Source organism: Pecten maximus, chromosome 11, assembly GCF_902652985.1.
Source record: "Pecten maximus chromosome 11, xPecMax1.1, whole genome shotgun sequence".
In the NCBI taxonomy this organism is placed as follows: domain Eukaryota; kingdom Metazoa; phylum Mollusca; class Bivalvia; order Pectinida; family Pectinidae; genus Pecten; species Pecten maximus.
The window spans coordinates 37,990,767-38,004,215 of NC_047025.1; the positions used below are offsets into that span (position 1 = coordinate 37,990,767).

The following is a 13,449-nucleotide window of genomic DNA, read 5'->3' on the forward strand; positions in this document are numbered from 1 at the left end:
TACAACTTGGGATAAATGTGAACCCATATGTGAAATTTAATGAAGATCCATTCAGTAATCTCGGAGAAATAGGGCCCGGGTAGCAATAACTGTTAGATGGCAGACTAGGTGTGGTTTTTAATGAAAATGTTAGGACTAAAAATCCATAAAGAAAACAAAAAGATATTTGCTTTGCATCATTTTATTACCATTGATCTTGATGTCCCTTTTGTGGTTTGAATCTAATATTGCATAATAACAGCCATAAGCAGCAATCATGGCTGCAGACCTCAAGTGGCACCAATCTCAAGACAATAGCACTTTTTAAGTAATTTGAAAGATCTTTGTGTGACTGTAAAGAACATCTTACTCCATTTTGACAAATGGCAAATTATAGGATGATAGCATATGAAATAAGTGATAAAACTCGATTCAAATTATTTTTCCTGGCAAATTGTAAATAAGAGATTTATTATAATTTGTCATGGTTTAACTCACACAGCAGTGAATGCTGAACTGTATATATATCGAATTTAGAAGTTTTGAAAAAGAATTATTCAAAGTAAACGGCTGAATTTAATAGGCCATCAGTATCAAATGAGAATTGTTCAGCTCGAATCATTGATAATGATATGCATTATTTGTCATTGAGATTGCTATCAAAATATTCTATATAACAACCACAAGACATCAATGGCTACAATCGTGGGGACTAAACAAGGTTGCATTATTTCACAAATTATAGATTTGACAGGGACAATTAAAAGCCTGTGGTTGACCGATGTAATTTTCAAGCACTGTGACTTTGGTATGGTTTCAATTTAGATAAGTGATTCTACACAATATAAACACAACAGAAAATACATTTTGGTAAATGTGTATCCATGTAGTGCTAGGATAGATGGATTACTCCGAATGAAAAATCTACTTCAATTAAAAACATCAGTTTAAAATTTAAACTCGAAATGATATTTCCCAAATTTCTCAAACAAATGCAATATCTTAATGACATATCCTACTTTTACCTCAAATTCATTCACAATTAAGTATTTTGACGATAAATCTGAATCTCATTTTTATTTTATTTCAAATGAAAATATCAGAATATTAAAGCTAATCTCAGTAAAATTGTTTCCAATAATTATAGCATAGTCCTATTTTTAATCCTAGTGTACAGACGGAAATAAGGGTGCAAACAAACTACCTGTATTGTCAATATCAAGTTCAACTTGATCTGTTGAGTGTGGACAAGTCAATGTCGACTTTTTACATGTACACAATAAAAGTCTATTCAACAGACGCATGGCAGCATCTTCACCTCATTCTACAGAATACAAGGACATTTTGCCAACTTCACAACCTTTGCAGCTGTAGAAATTGTATGTACCTATAATTCTGGGGTGAAATTGTTTAATGATATCACAATGAAGTACAAATCGAATATGATGAACACATTTTAAATACACTGCTAGACAAGACCCTGACCACAGACCTTTTCAACCACGTGTCTGTGGGAATTCATCATAAAGTATCGTTCTTCACTTTGCATTATTCACAGAACCCAATTCAATGAGGTTCACAAAGCACAAATCCACACTTCCCTGCGACTCACTGTTGTGTCCACCTTACTACACGCATCACTTTGGCAACTTCGCCACACTTACTAAAACCTTATTCAGGTGGCAAAATTATAAATTAAAGACAAAATGGACAAACAAAATAAGAATGGGACGAATCTAAGGAGGCCTTCTACACCTGTATAGTACCTTTACTTCAAGTGTTTCAGACTAGTAAATTAAGAAATATTTGTTCGTATCCTTTTCTCTCTCCTGTACTGTTGACCAACCAAGCTGCCATTACTTCAACAAGCACTATAATTTTAAGAGGTCCATGTCCGTAGGTAGGCGGCACTTTAGTGTGGCATCGTCTTGTCAGACTTCTCTCACTTACATGGCAGGATTGCGTGTTTGGTGTTCATTACACTTGACCAGTTTAAGAATCTATGCCTGAGCTGGCACTTTCTGGAAAAATAAACAAGAGCATTCAAATTTCCCTTAAGACATGCAGTGGTTTATCCTAAGAAAAGATACTACAGTATTGATTTCTTTTGTTTAAAACAATAAACAGTTAACAAGAGTGGTAATCATTAGGGGTGGGTATTGCCTATGAAAATCATATTGTAATATTTCACCCAATATTGCAATATATTGTCGCCATCAGACTCGCCAATTCCGCGGCAGAAAAAAAAGCGGAAATGCCCCTTTTACTATTATTAGAATCGAGCTTCCAGTTTCATTTTATTCATGAATACATGGAAATGACATTCTTGATTTAAGATAACCTTGAACATATAGAGCAGGTATAGATTCAAATTTCTAAGTGTTATAGCTTTATCTACACTGTTTTCATGTGTCTACAATTTCATGCAACACTATGCTTTGTTGGCACGTATTTGAATTTATTGCTCGACACAAGAAAAGAAATGTGTCTGTTATGAAGTTTTGATATGGAAACGAAGAACCAAGAAAGGTATCAAAATACCAATATTTTCTGATCATACCGCAATATATTGTTTTCTGTTTTCACATTGCAATAACTGGTACCGGCAATGTTATTGCCCATCCCTACCAATCATAGCAATTATCCAACTGGTCATTTTGGCAAAATTATATCTTGAAATATAAATAGATAGCAAATTGTCTTCTTTAGGTACATGAAAGTAAGTGATACCTGTTTTGCTGATCCATCTCTTGGCCGGTTGACACCAGCTGCCTCATAGTCGTAGTTATAATCCACCCAGCCCTGGCTCCTATTTCTCCCTCCTCCCCTTTGTGGGCCATTATTCCATCGTCCTCCCCCTGTTTACAAAACCAAATCAGCAATACAAAATCATGTGGGATAAGAAAATGTACTAAGTTAAACAGCTCACCTGTTCTGTTATCAAATATTGTTATGAAAAGATTAGAATTTCAGAAAACTTGATTGGTAATGACTATTATAAATAGACTAGACAATTCAGCCTATAGCATGGCCACAACTTTTACTTGTCCAGATTTTCTTCTTTGTCAAAGTATACTTCAACCAAATAAGGTTATCCTGTGACCCTTTTAAGAAAAGAGGTAGCATGTAGCAATATGAAGACTCGTGGGTTGAGGGTGCTCCAGTTTTTATAACATTTTCATGTTATGTGTTGCTCAATTGTCCATTTGTTTCAGATCAATAGAAAATGAATTTGTATGGAATTAAGGGTGTGGAACTTAGTATTTCTTAGCAAATATGAAGCATCTCACATGCACAATAGATTGAGGCATTCATGACACACAATTTGTTTCTGTTTTGTTGATGTAAATAACTAGAATACTTCACACCAAATTGGGGCCTCGAACGAGTTTAATCAAAATAGATGGATGTACTTGTATTTTCAAGCCTTAACACTACCTACTCAACCCTGAGTTCCTGTTTATTTTGTACAGCTTGTTGACTAAAAATCTAACTTCACACTTGTGTTCAAATTTCTGTTTGGATGAACATTAGATTAAAGGGCCTGCATCCTCACCATATATTCACTTCTTAGATAATTCTATACCTTTAAGATAATGAAAAGACCCTTTGAATATTGTTCAAGGTAATTTCTTTATGTAAAATTTGTTGAGTGTCATACCAGGAGCCTACCAGTCAAATATAATTCTAGGCCTTTAGAAGTTACTTGATGGTTTGAACAAAGTTGACCTTGAGTATGGATTAAGGTCATTGTACTTTGTGGGCCTCATCAAAGGCACCTATCAGTCAAATATATCAGTCAAATATCATGACTCTGGGACTCTTGGGTTTTTCGTTTGGAAGTTGATTAAAGTTAAAAGGTGGATACCGGACACCACACTACAGCATTGTCCCTTCGGGCCATGTAAGCTAACAGGAGGCCCTTGGGCTTTAACGGTCACCCGTGTTCCAATATGTTTCAGTCAATTTGACCCATTTTGGCGATGCATATCAGTCCCTGGGGTCAGTCTGGGCCATTATTAGCATACAATACTGATAATTCTAACCAGTTTCAATTATTTCTAATTGCAATCCAACAAATAATGCTCAAAAATGGTATTTTTAAAGTAACACTGAATTATGTGCAACCCTATTAATTCCTCATATACAATTTACTCATTAACTAGAGAAATTTTCTTTAACTGGATTCCTTAAGCATCAGACAATTAAGCCAGAGGTCCCCAATTTGATCCCTGTTAGAGACATATGAAGTAATTTCTCATGCTCTATTGTACACATGTTAACACTGTACCTCTTGGACCTCCCCTGGGTGGACCCCTGAAATATCCTCCACGACCTCCACGATATCCACGGTTACCATACCCTCGACCACCCCTGAAATTTCTCCTAGGAAAATCAGAAACACCAAATGTTTCTACATTAAGTTTTCGCTCCTCTCTCCAACTAGTCCTCGTTGACCTGTAAAATAAAAACACAAAGCTACTTGACAAGTCACTAGTAAGCGTCTCTGCAACAGTAACTCACTCTTTTTATTGAAAATATATTTTCTGATGACTGAAAACCAGTCAATCAACATCTTACTTGGATCTTATATGTTACAAATAAGTTGATTGAAATACACTTTTATCAATTCACATACTGGTTTAAAAGTAAATGAACAAAATGCAGACATTAAATGATAATTTGGATGGAGTACCCTTTTGCTCTTTCAGTTGCTTCACAGCTAATATTGTCAAAGAAAGATTTTGCTTTGTCATAAAACAAATCATCTTCTTCCTCCTCTGGGGGGTTGTTAGTACTAGAGTTGTCACCTCCATTTTCTATGCTTCCTTCTTTTTCACCATTTGTGGTAGGAACTTTATCAGCTACAAAGATAGTGATGCAAATTCTTAATCAAAATAGATTTTAACTAATATCATCAGAAATAAATTAGTTAGATCTTAAAAAGAGACTTTTTAAAAAAGACTTTAGAATTTTTATTGATACTTTTGACTGAAAATGTTCAATATAAACTGTTATCTCATCTGCTTTCTTCTAAATCCTGAAAAGTTGTAAAACCATTTGCGTCCTCTTAAGTATTCACTAAATGATGCCCTTTAGAGCAAGCTTATAAATGCTTAACCATGCATAATTACACAGCTTTCACTATTTGGTAAATTATATCTTTTTTGTAAACAAACAAATCAAAAGCACATCTTACAAATATTTTTTGTTAATGTAATTAAGTTATGGGGAAACTTACAAATTGTAAGTTTTTGTTTTAGTTCACGTTCAATTTCTTCCTTGTCAAATTGAGCATTTGAACTTTCAAAATCAAATTCTCCTTCAAATTTGAGTGGAGATTCTGTTGGGCGTCCAGACTGAGGTCTACCACCACCCCGTGGTGGTCTACTGCCTCCTCTGGGTCCCCTAGGGCCGACGCCTCTTGGTTCTCGTCCACCTCGATCAGTGAAGCCCCCTGCAATGAAATTGGTTTAATTGAAGTGAATATGCATTAAGAGTTACAAATTGTCAAATATACAGTAATACAGAACAATAAAAGCCTAATACATTCATATATATTCACAACAATTACTTTTTAACAATGCAGAGCAATGCATGCACAATTGAAATGGACAAAGGGACACAACTGTTGAATTGCAACAATAATGATCAGACCATCATTTATTGTGCTTGTACATTTCAAAGTGTATTGTGTAGAGCTGGGAGAGGAATACTGTACCTCTTTCTGCTGCTGCTGCTCCCCCAGACATGCTTTTACCACGACTCTGTCCCCTTCCACGCGAGTAAGACGCTGATGGAGGTCTCTGATTCGGAGCACCTCTTCGTTGTTCTCGCCGTTCCTGTAAGCCCTGATTATAACCTTGCTGTTGCTGATGCTGATGTGATTGCTGCTGTTGTCTTTCAGATTTATCTGGACTAGAACTAGGATGCTGGGTACTTTGGTCAAGGGTTGGAGACTTCCTGTTTGGCAGTGGAGGAGTTGGACCTCGGGAACCTGTATACAAAATACAGTTTTATAGTTTTCCTTACAGTATGTACAGTATCTAAAAGAAAGAAAATATGTTCAACTAATAGAAATTATTAATTTCCAATCACCACTGAAATTGGCTTTCTTTTTTTTCTATTAGATAAAAACTAAGACTTATTTTCCATTAAACAAACGATATCAATATTTTTGAGCACATTAACAACAAAGAAAATATCACAAATTGTTGCTATATTACAGAGACTGTATAAAGATGAACTTAACCATGGCAAGCTTAAAGGGTGATCAAAAGAATAGACACGATAAAACAGGCTTGTTAAACATTTTGGAAACCATGATTTCTGACAAATTAATCAACGACTTGGAGTAAAATGCAGTTACTTTCTAGTAAAACAGCAGACATCATTTTTTAAATAAATTCAAAAACTTGGCACAGATAGGTTAAATGGATGAATGCCATCACTAATAGCTAAAAAATGAAGGAGAGGTGTTGCTTCAGTAACTGTGACAAGTGGATGATTCTTCCATGCATTTCATGCAAATGCAAAGGGATTATTCTTAATTTGGATGCAATCGCCAAGATGTCAGAAATGAAAAATAACCCAATTTAAAAGTCTTGCATAGCGCTAGATACAAAGTTCATCTTACAAAACCTGAACGCACAAAATATGGCAGAAATGAAATTATGTCAAAGAACATACCATGTCTGTCTTATAACCATTAGTTGAACATAAATAACTGAAGTAACATACAGTGCAAAATGTAAACATATGGAAAAATTTCCAGTTTGAGAAATTCTCCAAGAACCAATGTCCTGCTAAGTTCATATCTGTGTTGTAATACATCAACTTGGGTCCAGGTGTATCCTTTAGTGGATAAAATGCCCTCTTAAAAGCACTGAACAAATAAATTCAGAAGAGCAGAGCAAACTCCTGAAGCCAGGTTCTAATTGATATATTCTACTTTTTTCTATATCTGGGTGCCAACATGTTTCAGCTTAAACAGGCCGTCATCAGGGACACAGCTTTCATTACATGATGCACATGTAGATGCATGACCATGTGATAATAACGTAACAATAGATTATGACATCATGAATAATTGATCAAGGAAAACGGGCATGGCTTAATTGTTAACGTCTAAAATCTGAGAATAAAGACACAAAATATCCAGTATATAGAAAAATAATAAAATTGCTTTTTCAGCAGTTGAGCATACAGAGTTGGAGGAAAAGTGTGAAACTGTTTGTACATGAGATGATGGTAAAACCAAATAAAATAGCAATTTGACATCCACATTTTACTGATCTCCACCAAGCCACAACTAGATCCCATGGATAATATTGTCTAACAGTTGCTAAATACTTGGAACTAGCAATAAAACAAAATTGACCTTCATTTTAAGATGGCAGTCTAGTGTTGTTTATCATATTTGGAAACAGTGTAATTAGGATATTGGACTTGAGGAGAACGGATCTACTAGGGCAAAAAAATGGAATGGAAAAGCATGTCTAGCAATGTAACTGGATAGACAAAGTGAGACAAATATTGAAATGCAATCAATGTTCATATAAATCAGACTATACTCAAATGTTATCAAATTCATGATGGCATATATTTTGAAAGAGATAAATTGAAATATATCATTCTAAAGCTTGAAAAGATTTTTCATTTCATCAAAGGACTTGAAAAGCAATTTCAAGCAATCAATTGATATATATGCCTCAGTAAAAGTAAAAACTGAAATCAATTGCACATACTGTATATACTGAAGAGAAAATGGAAATCATTTTTACATGGTGTTCATAATAAATGCTATTTTAATCATCAATGATATTTCAACATACGTATTACTTAAACTATACTCTTAGTGGTCTACTCCTATTTAGTAGTGTCACCTCAAGTTAAAAGCCACATTATTTTCCCAAAAGTTTTTCTTTTTCTAATCAATGATGTTTATTGATGGTTGTAATAATACATTTGTCTGCTTTTGAAGCTCTATTAATAGCCGATGATATTGAGTAATTTAAACAAGTTTTGTTAGATGGGTTATAGTGCTGCAACGGTGATCTGTGGGATAATATGTCGCGGTGTAAATAGCAGAGTTTGGTTCACGGTATTTTTTCTTGCATCACGGTATGCTAGTTTTCCTGATCAGACTGCTTCCACTTTTCTGCCTATTAATTAGTATTGCCCAAACCCAGCATGGTGACGAAATCGCTTTCGTTCAGTGATTGCTTAGAATTGAAAGAACCCCTTGCTTCATTTAATTCAAATATTTGGAAACATTTTGGGTTTCTCGTAAAAGAAACAGATGGTGTTTACTATATTTCATTTATTTGTAAAATAAATGTACCATGATATGTATCGTATCATGAGGGATGCATATCGTTGCAGCACTAAACGGTTAAAACCAACCTGCTATGTATATGTTAATAAAATTACCAATCAGAATCTTTGGTAATACCAACAGCCTTTCAACTTTCAAGCATGAAAAGGTAGCACATGTTAAAACGTTTATTTAATGTAAACTTAAAGCAAACATGGGACGTGCAATTAACCACCGTTTGGATCAGTCTTTTGCAACCATTTTTTTTTTCCAAGTTAAACCTTTCTTCTTAAGATGGATGCAAATGAATGATACAACAAGGTTTTACTAACAAAGACCATCACCCTTAATAAAATATGTCAATAATGTACACAAATGCTGCTAGTGTGGTAGTGACGGGTACTAGAATTACATAGACACTAGTAAGATTGATGCAGTGATAGGATTGATCAAGGCGTGTTCAAACATGCATGTCGTTTTCCTGCACAATTATTCCTTTACAGGATACCAAAAGCAGCAAAAGGGGTAAATAAGCACCGATATTGGACTACCCACCAGGTCTCCTGATAGCGCCTATAGCAGCAGCCTGGGAGCCAACCTGTATACCTTGGTCCATGGTAGGGGATACTCGATTAAGAGTGGGTGATGGCCCACGAGAACCTAATTGCAAGAATGTTGAACAAAATTCTGTGAGTCATCCAAAATGCTTGATGATTTTACAATTAAATGTAGTATGTACCAGACCTTCAATTTTTTTTTTTTTAGATATCTCAACCTAGACTTGAGCTGAAAATTACTATCATGCAACTTCCTGAGCTTTTTTTGTAAACCTGAGCATTTAACATACAAAAAGTATTCATCTGAAACATTTCATTAAGTTTTCATCAGTCAAATATCACTTGCAAAATTGTATATTGGGAAACATTTGCCGTGACTGAAAAATGCTTTTTTTTGCCATGATCAGTGTGATATACATGCAAGAATGTGGCAATTGGTAAATTTGTGAAATATCCCTAATGTAAAGATTTAAATACAAGTCAAGAGCTTCTTTTTTTTTTAAATTTTTGTACCCAAAATGAATGTGATGAAATGATGTGATCATTTTTTTTGCTCAACAATTTCTATAGCATAAATTACCTTTCTTTAGGAAAGTAGATTTTAAAATCCCAAGCAAAACCAGGAATGCACTTTTTTAATATAATTACATAAAACTTGGTGTAAAATTCTATCCAATACATCCTTAAAGCTACACATATGCTTACAAATGTAGTTACCTTCCTCTATAGTATGAGCGATTGACTGGACAGTTATTCAGAGCTATCATTGCAATAACCCTTTATAAATGGCTTCCGTTATATAATACTTGATATAAGATGTGAAGAGTTCAAAAGTTTAATCTACATTGGGAACAGAAAGATTGGTTGACATTTATATCTATACACATCATGCAGTTTTCTCTAAATTAATACCAGTGACATTCTATAGGCGATTACACATCAAGCATAGAACAAATAAATGAAATCAGACATTTAAAACACAGATGTAAATTATACTGGATTTCACTTCTATCCGATACTGCTAAGGGCTTGCGAAATGTCTATGAAATGATATTTAGTTGAAATGTAAAGATTGCATAGGAATATTCAGTTGGCTTTGGTCTGGAAACTTTTAATACATACATAAGGCCATATAAAAAAAAAAAAAATAGATCAGGGTAGGTGATTTTTTTTTATCACTTTATTGGACACCGAACAGATAACGGTGAATTAAAAAAAAAAATCATTCACATCAAAATGAAATATTTCAATATATGCTTTGAAGCAATTTCTGTTTGCATTAATTTCAACAAGAAACAGCAAAATTTTCATATCCTGTGTTAATCCACTTTAAATCTTATATGAATTACTAACCAAACAAAGAAAATTTACCTTTAGTGCAAACAATTGCATGGTTTTTACATCTGTCTTTTAATTTGACTGACAGAAACAAAACCACCGAACACATATAAACTTTGCCTTTTACAAGACAACAAAATAAAAAATAACAATTTCATATGACTTGTCAGGTTTTTTTTCAGTGGTTCATACAGACTTGAGTCATAAAATTCCAAGGCCTTTCCAGAACTTTGTCCTCAACTTTTGATGAAATTAATATAATTAAGAAATATAGCATAAACTTTGATTATATTTTCAAAGTCATAGGAAAGATCTTTGATATTCATGTGAAAAATATATATGTGCAGTTTTCAGGTTGTCAAGTGGAACATTTGATTTGTTTTCACTATCATAATAGTAATAAATTAAGTATTGACAATCGTTTTTCCACCAAATCTTTATTTTGTACTGATAGAAATTCACTGCCAAGTCTCCACATATAAAATATAATTCTATCTAGTAAAATAACGTTTTTTGTTCAGCAATATCAAAGATCCTATGCCTTATTTCATGATTGTAAAGACATGACATTGAACTCCAGTACTTTTCCAGCCATGGACTGAAATTAAGATTTTCATGTCTGTATGAACTTTTTTTTTAACACAACAATTTTGACAAAAATGGAATGATAACAAGTTTTGTCATCGTGTAGACAGATCATATATATATATAACATTATACAGGTAATTTTTTTAAATGGCTAAACAACAGGTTGTGTGTCAATAATGTTGTGAGATTCCTAGTTTAGATTTAATATCAGCAAGTTAAACAAACCATGTCCATGATGTGGTTGTGTGGAAAAGGGCTGAGGAGCATTTCCGGGTGCCTGACCATATTGACTGTAAAGTGGAGGGCCTCCAAATGGCTGGTAGGATGGTCCTGCAAAACCTGGGGCTACTGCTGGTTGCTGTTGAAAGGAGGGAGGAGCCACAGGCTGAGAGGACTGAACAAAAGAGCACAAATTAACATAAGATATCCAGATAATCTACTTATTTCATTCATGAAAAATGTATGGCAGTATTATATTCACTTTTCTTCATTAAGTTTTTTTTTTTTAGATGCTACCCTGTAATGAAGCAGTCATTAAGAAATATATTTACGAAATTCATTTGAAAACAGTGTACCTTTACGATGGCAGGGTCTTGCGGGGGTTGGTGTTGCTGCTGTTGCTGTTGTGCTGATTTTGGTGGTTCACATACATGCAAGTCCTTGATGTCACTTCCTCTAAATATGATGTACTCAAAAATCTCATCTCGTGGAGCCACAGGCCTGTCAGTCGGTCGGTCTTCTGTACCAAATGACCTCACTGCAAGATGAATTGATAATGCATCTAAATTTTGTCATTAATCATCAAATGTAAGTCCCATTTTGTAGATGAACCAGGGGCAGGGACTTGTACTAGCAGGTTGGTCAACAACATTAATCAGTAGATAAACATTCATTAAAGATAATATCACTGGAATCTATGAAATAATTTTACTATGATTAGGTCCTTGATTGGCTTTGTATTATTGAATGTCCTATGGATGGAATGTCCTTTGAAATTACAAGACAAGTTCAACATTATGTTCTAAAAAGCAAATCAAAATTAATCTGAGAAAAGTTACTGAACCTGAAGCAGCAGCAATCTGATTAAAATACGGACCATCACTATACACTACATTATGAAGATCTGGCAATAGTCCTTGTAAGTGATCCAGTTTATCATATCAAGTTTTGGGTCAGTCTTATTTAATATTATAAAAATATTATTTATCATTTTCATAAAATTCTTTAGGTATAATGTATTGTATTGGATTCTACTGTATGTTGCATTCTAATGTATTGTATTGGATTCTACTGTATTGTGAGCCATATCTCGTTTCATTTGATGATACATTGTGACATACAGTATAACCTGTTGTAACGACTGCCTGTCTATAACAACCACCTGTCTATAACCATCAATTTTCAGATTCATTCCAAGAGATTACATTATATAATAGCCCTCTGTATAGGGACCATCTGTCTAATGTGATTAGCTAATGACCAGTGATTTTTGAACAGTGGTTCATTCAATACTCGTTTTCTATAACGACCGATTTCCATCAGCCAACTTCTGCTCTCAGCAGTCACTCACCATAAAACCCTGTAAAACTCAACACTTTCAGTAGACATCTTTCAGTAAAATATTACTCATTTCATCATAGATTCATACAACATTTTAATAATGCTATTTAAGCAACTTATATTTGTCTCAAGAATAGCAGTGCTAATGTTGTCCTATTATATAATATGCAACCTCAAATAAAAATTCTTGACTTAACAAATTACAACAGTGATTTGTCCGCAAGAACCCAAAACTGCCAACAATAGGCCTAGTTGTTTATAATAACCAAAACCAAGAGTTGCAGCTATCAATCTCCGAAATTAGGCAACCAAGAGTTGCAGCTATCAATCTCCGAAATTAGGCATACTCCCATCCTAAAATACAAAGCCGACTAACAAAACCGATATTCAAAGGAGCATCGTAAATGACAAATGTGCTAGATATAATATAAACTAGCATAATAAAATTAGTTGACGCCATATATCGATACATTGCATTGGTTTGTTAGTGTCAAACATTCACTCATTCAGCTTCGTCATCTGAAAATACTGGTACGCCAGATAAGCATTGATATGGCAATGATACACGAGAGACAAAGGGAGACGGGCGGAAAGTTTAACAATATACCAGCGTCTTCATCGGCTTTTGAAGGGTCTACTCAGAACTTTAAGTCAGTAATATTTACGAAACGGTCGTGAATCTATGTTGGAAATAAACAAAGTGAGCTGCTACTTTCACATTGACAATGAACACAACTTCATATGCATATAATAAGTAGAGTGAATTACTACTCATATTGTAACGTTACGTGAGGGTATTTTATGAAGCCGAGACTACGTTAGTGCAAGAAACTGTGTTTTTACATTGTAAACATACCTTTGGCCAATGCAACAGTCGATTCATTTGGATCGATTGTATACAAAATGCCTTCATATCGAATGCCAGCCTTCGAAATGAGGCTTATTTTACTTCCTAAGTATGGTATTCCCCCACTCATGGCTGCGTGTGCCACAGGGAATCAAATTATGGAAGATGACGATGGATTGAGTTACTTGCCACCTCAAGTCTGGTACGAACTGATCAAGATGGCGAAATCATTTGTAGTCCGACAGAGGGCGCTAAAGTTCAAA

General features: G+C 34.4%; 1 protein-coding gene across 2 annotated transcripts; it reads right to left on the bottom strand.

Moving 5' to 3' along the window:
- Positions 1 to 165: 165 nt before the first annotated feature.
- On the bottom strand, positions 166 to 13,430 carry LOC117338371 (protein LSM14 homolog B-like). Of its 2 annotated transcripts, XM_033899702.1 has the most exons (10): positions 13,196 to 13,430; positions 11,355 to 11,536; positions 11,005 to 11,173; positions 8,852 to 8,956; positions 5,702 to 5,977; positions 5,222 to 5,437; positions 4,676 to 4,844; positions 4,271 to 4,437; positions 2,710 to 2,837; positions 166 to 2,000 (listed from the first exon to the last, which is right to left on the bottom strand). In XM_033899702.1, the coding sequence occupies exons 1-10, from the start codon at positions 13,314 to 13,316 to the stop codon at positions 1,980 to 1,982; spliced, it is 1,554 nt and encodes a 517-aa protein (XP_033755593.1). In that variant the 5' UTR covers positions 13,317 to 13,430; the 3' UTR covers positions 166 to 1,979. The 2 variants fall into 2 exon arrangements, with proteins under 2 accessions (XP_033755593.1, XP_033755594.1); XM_033899703.1 differs by lacking the exon at positions 8,852 to 8,956.
- Between the last annotated feature and the right edge of the window lie 19 nt (positions 13,431 to 13,449).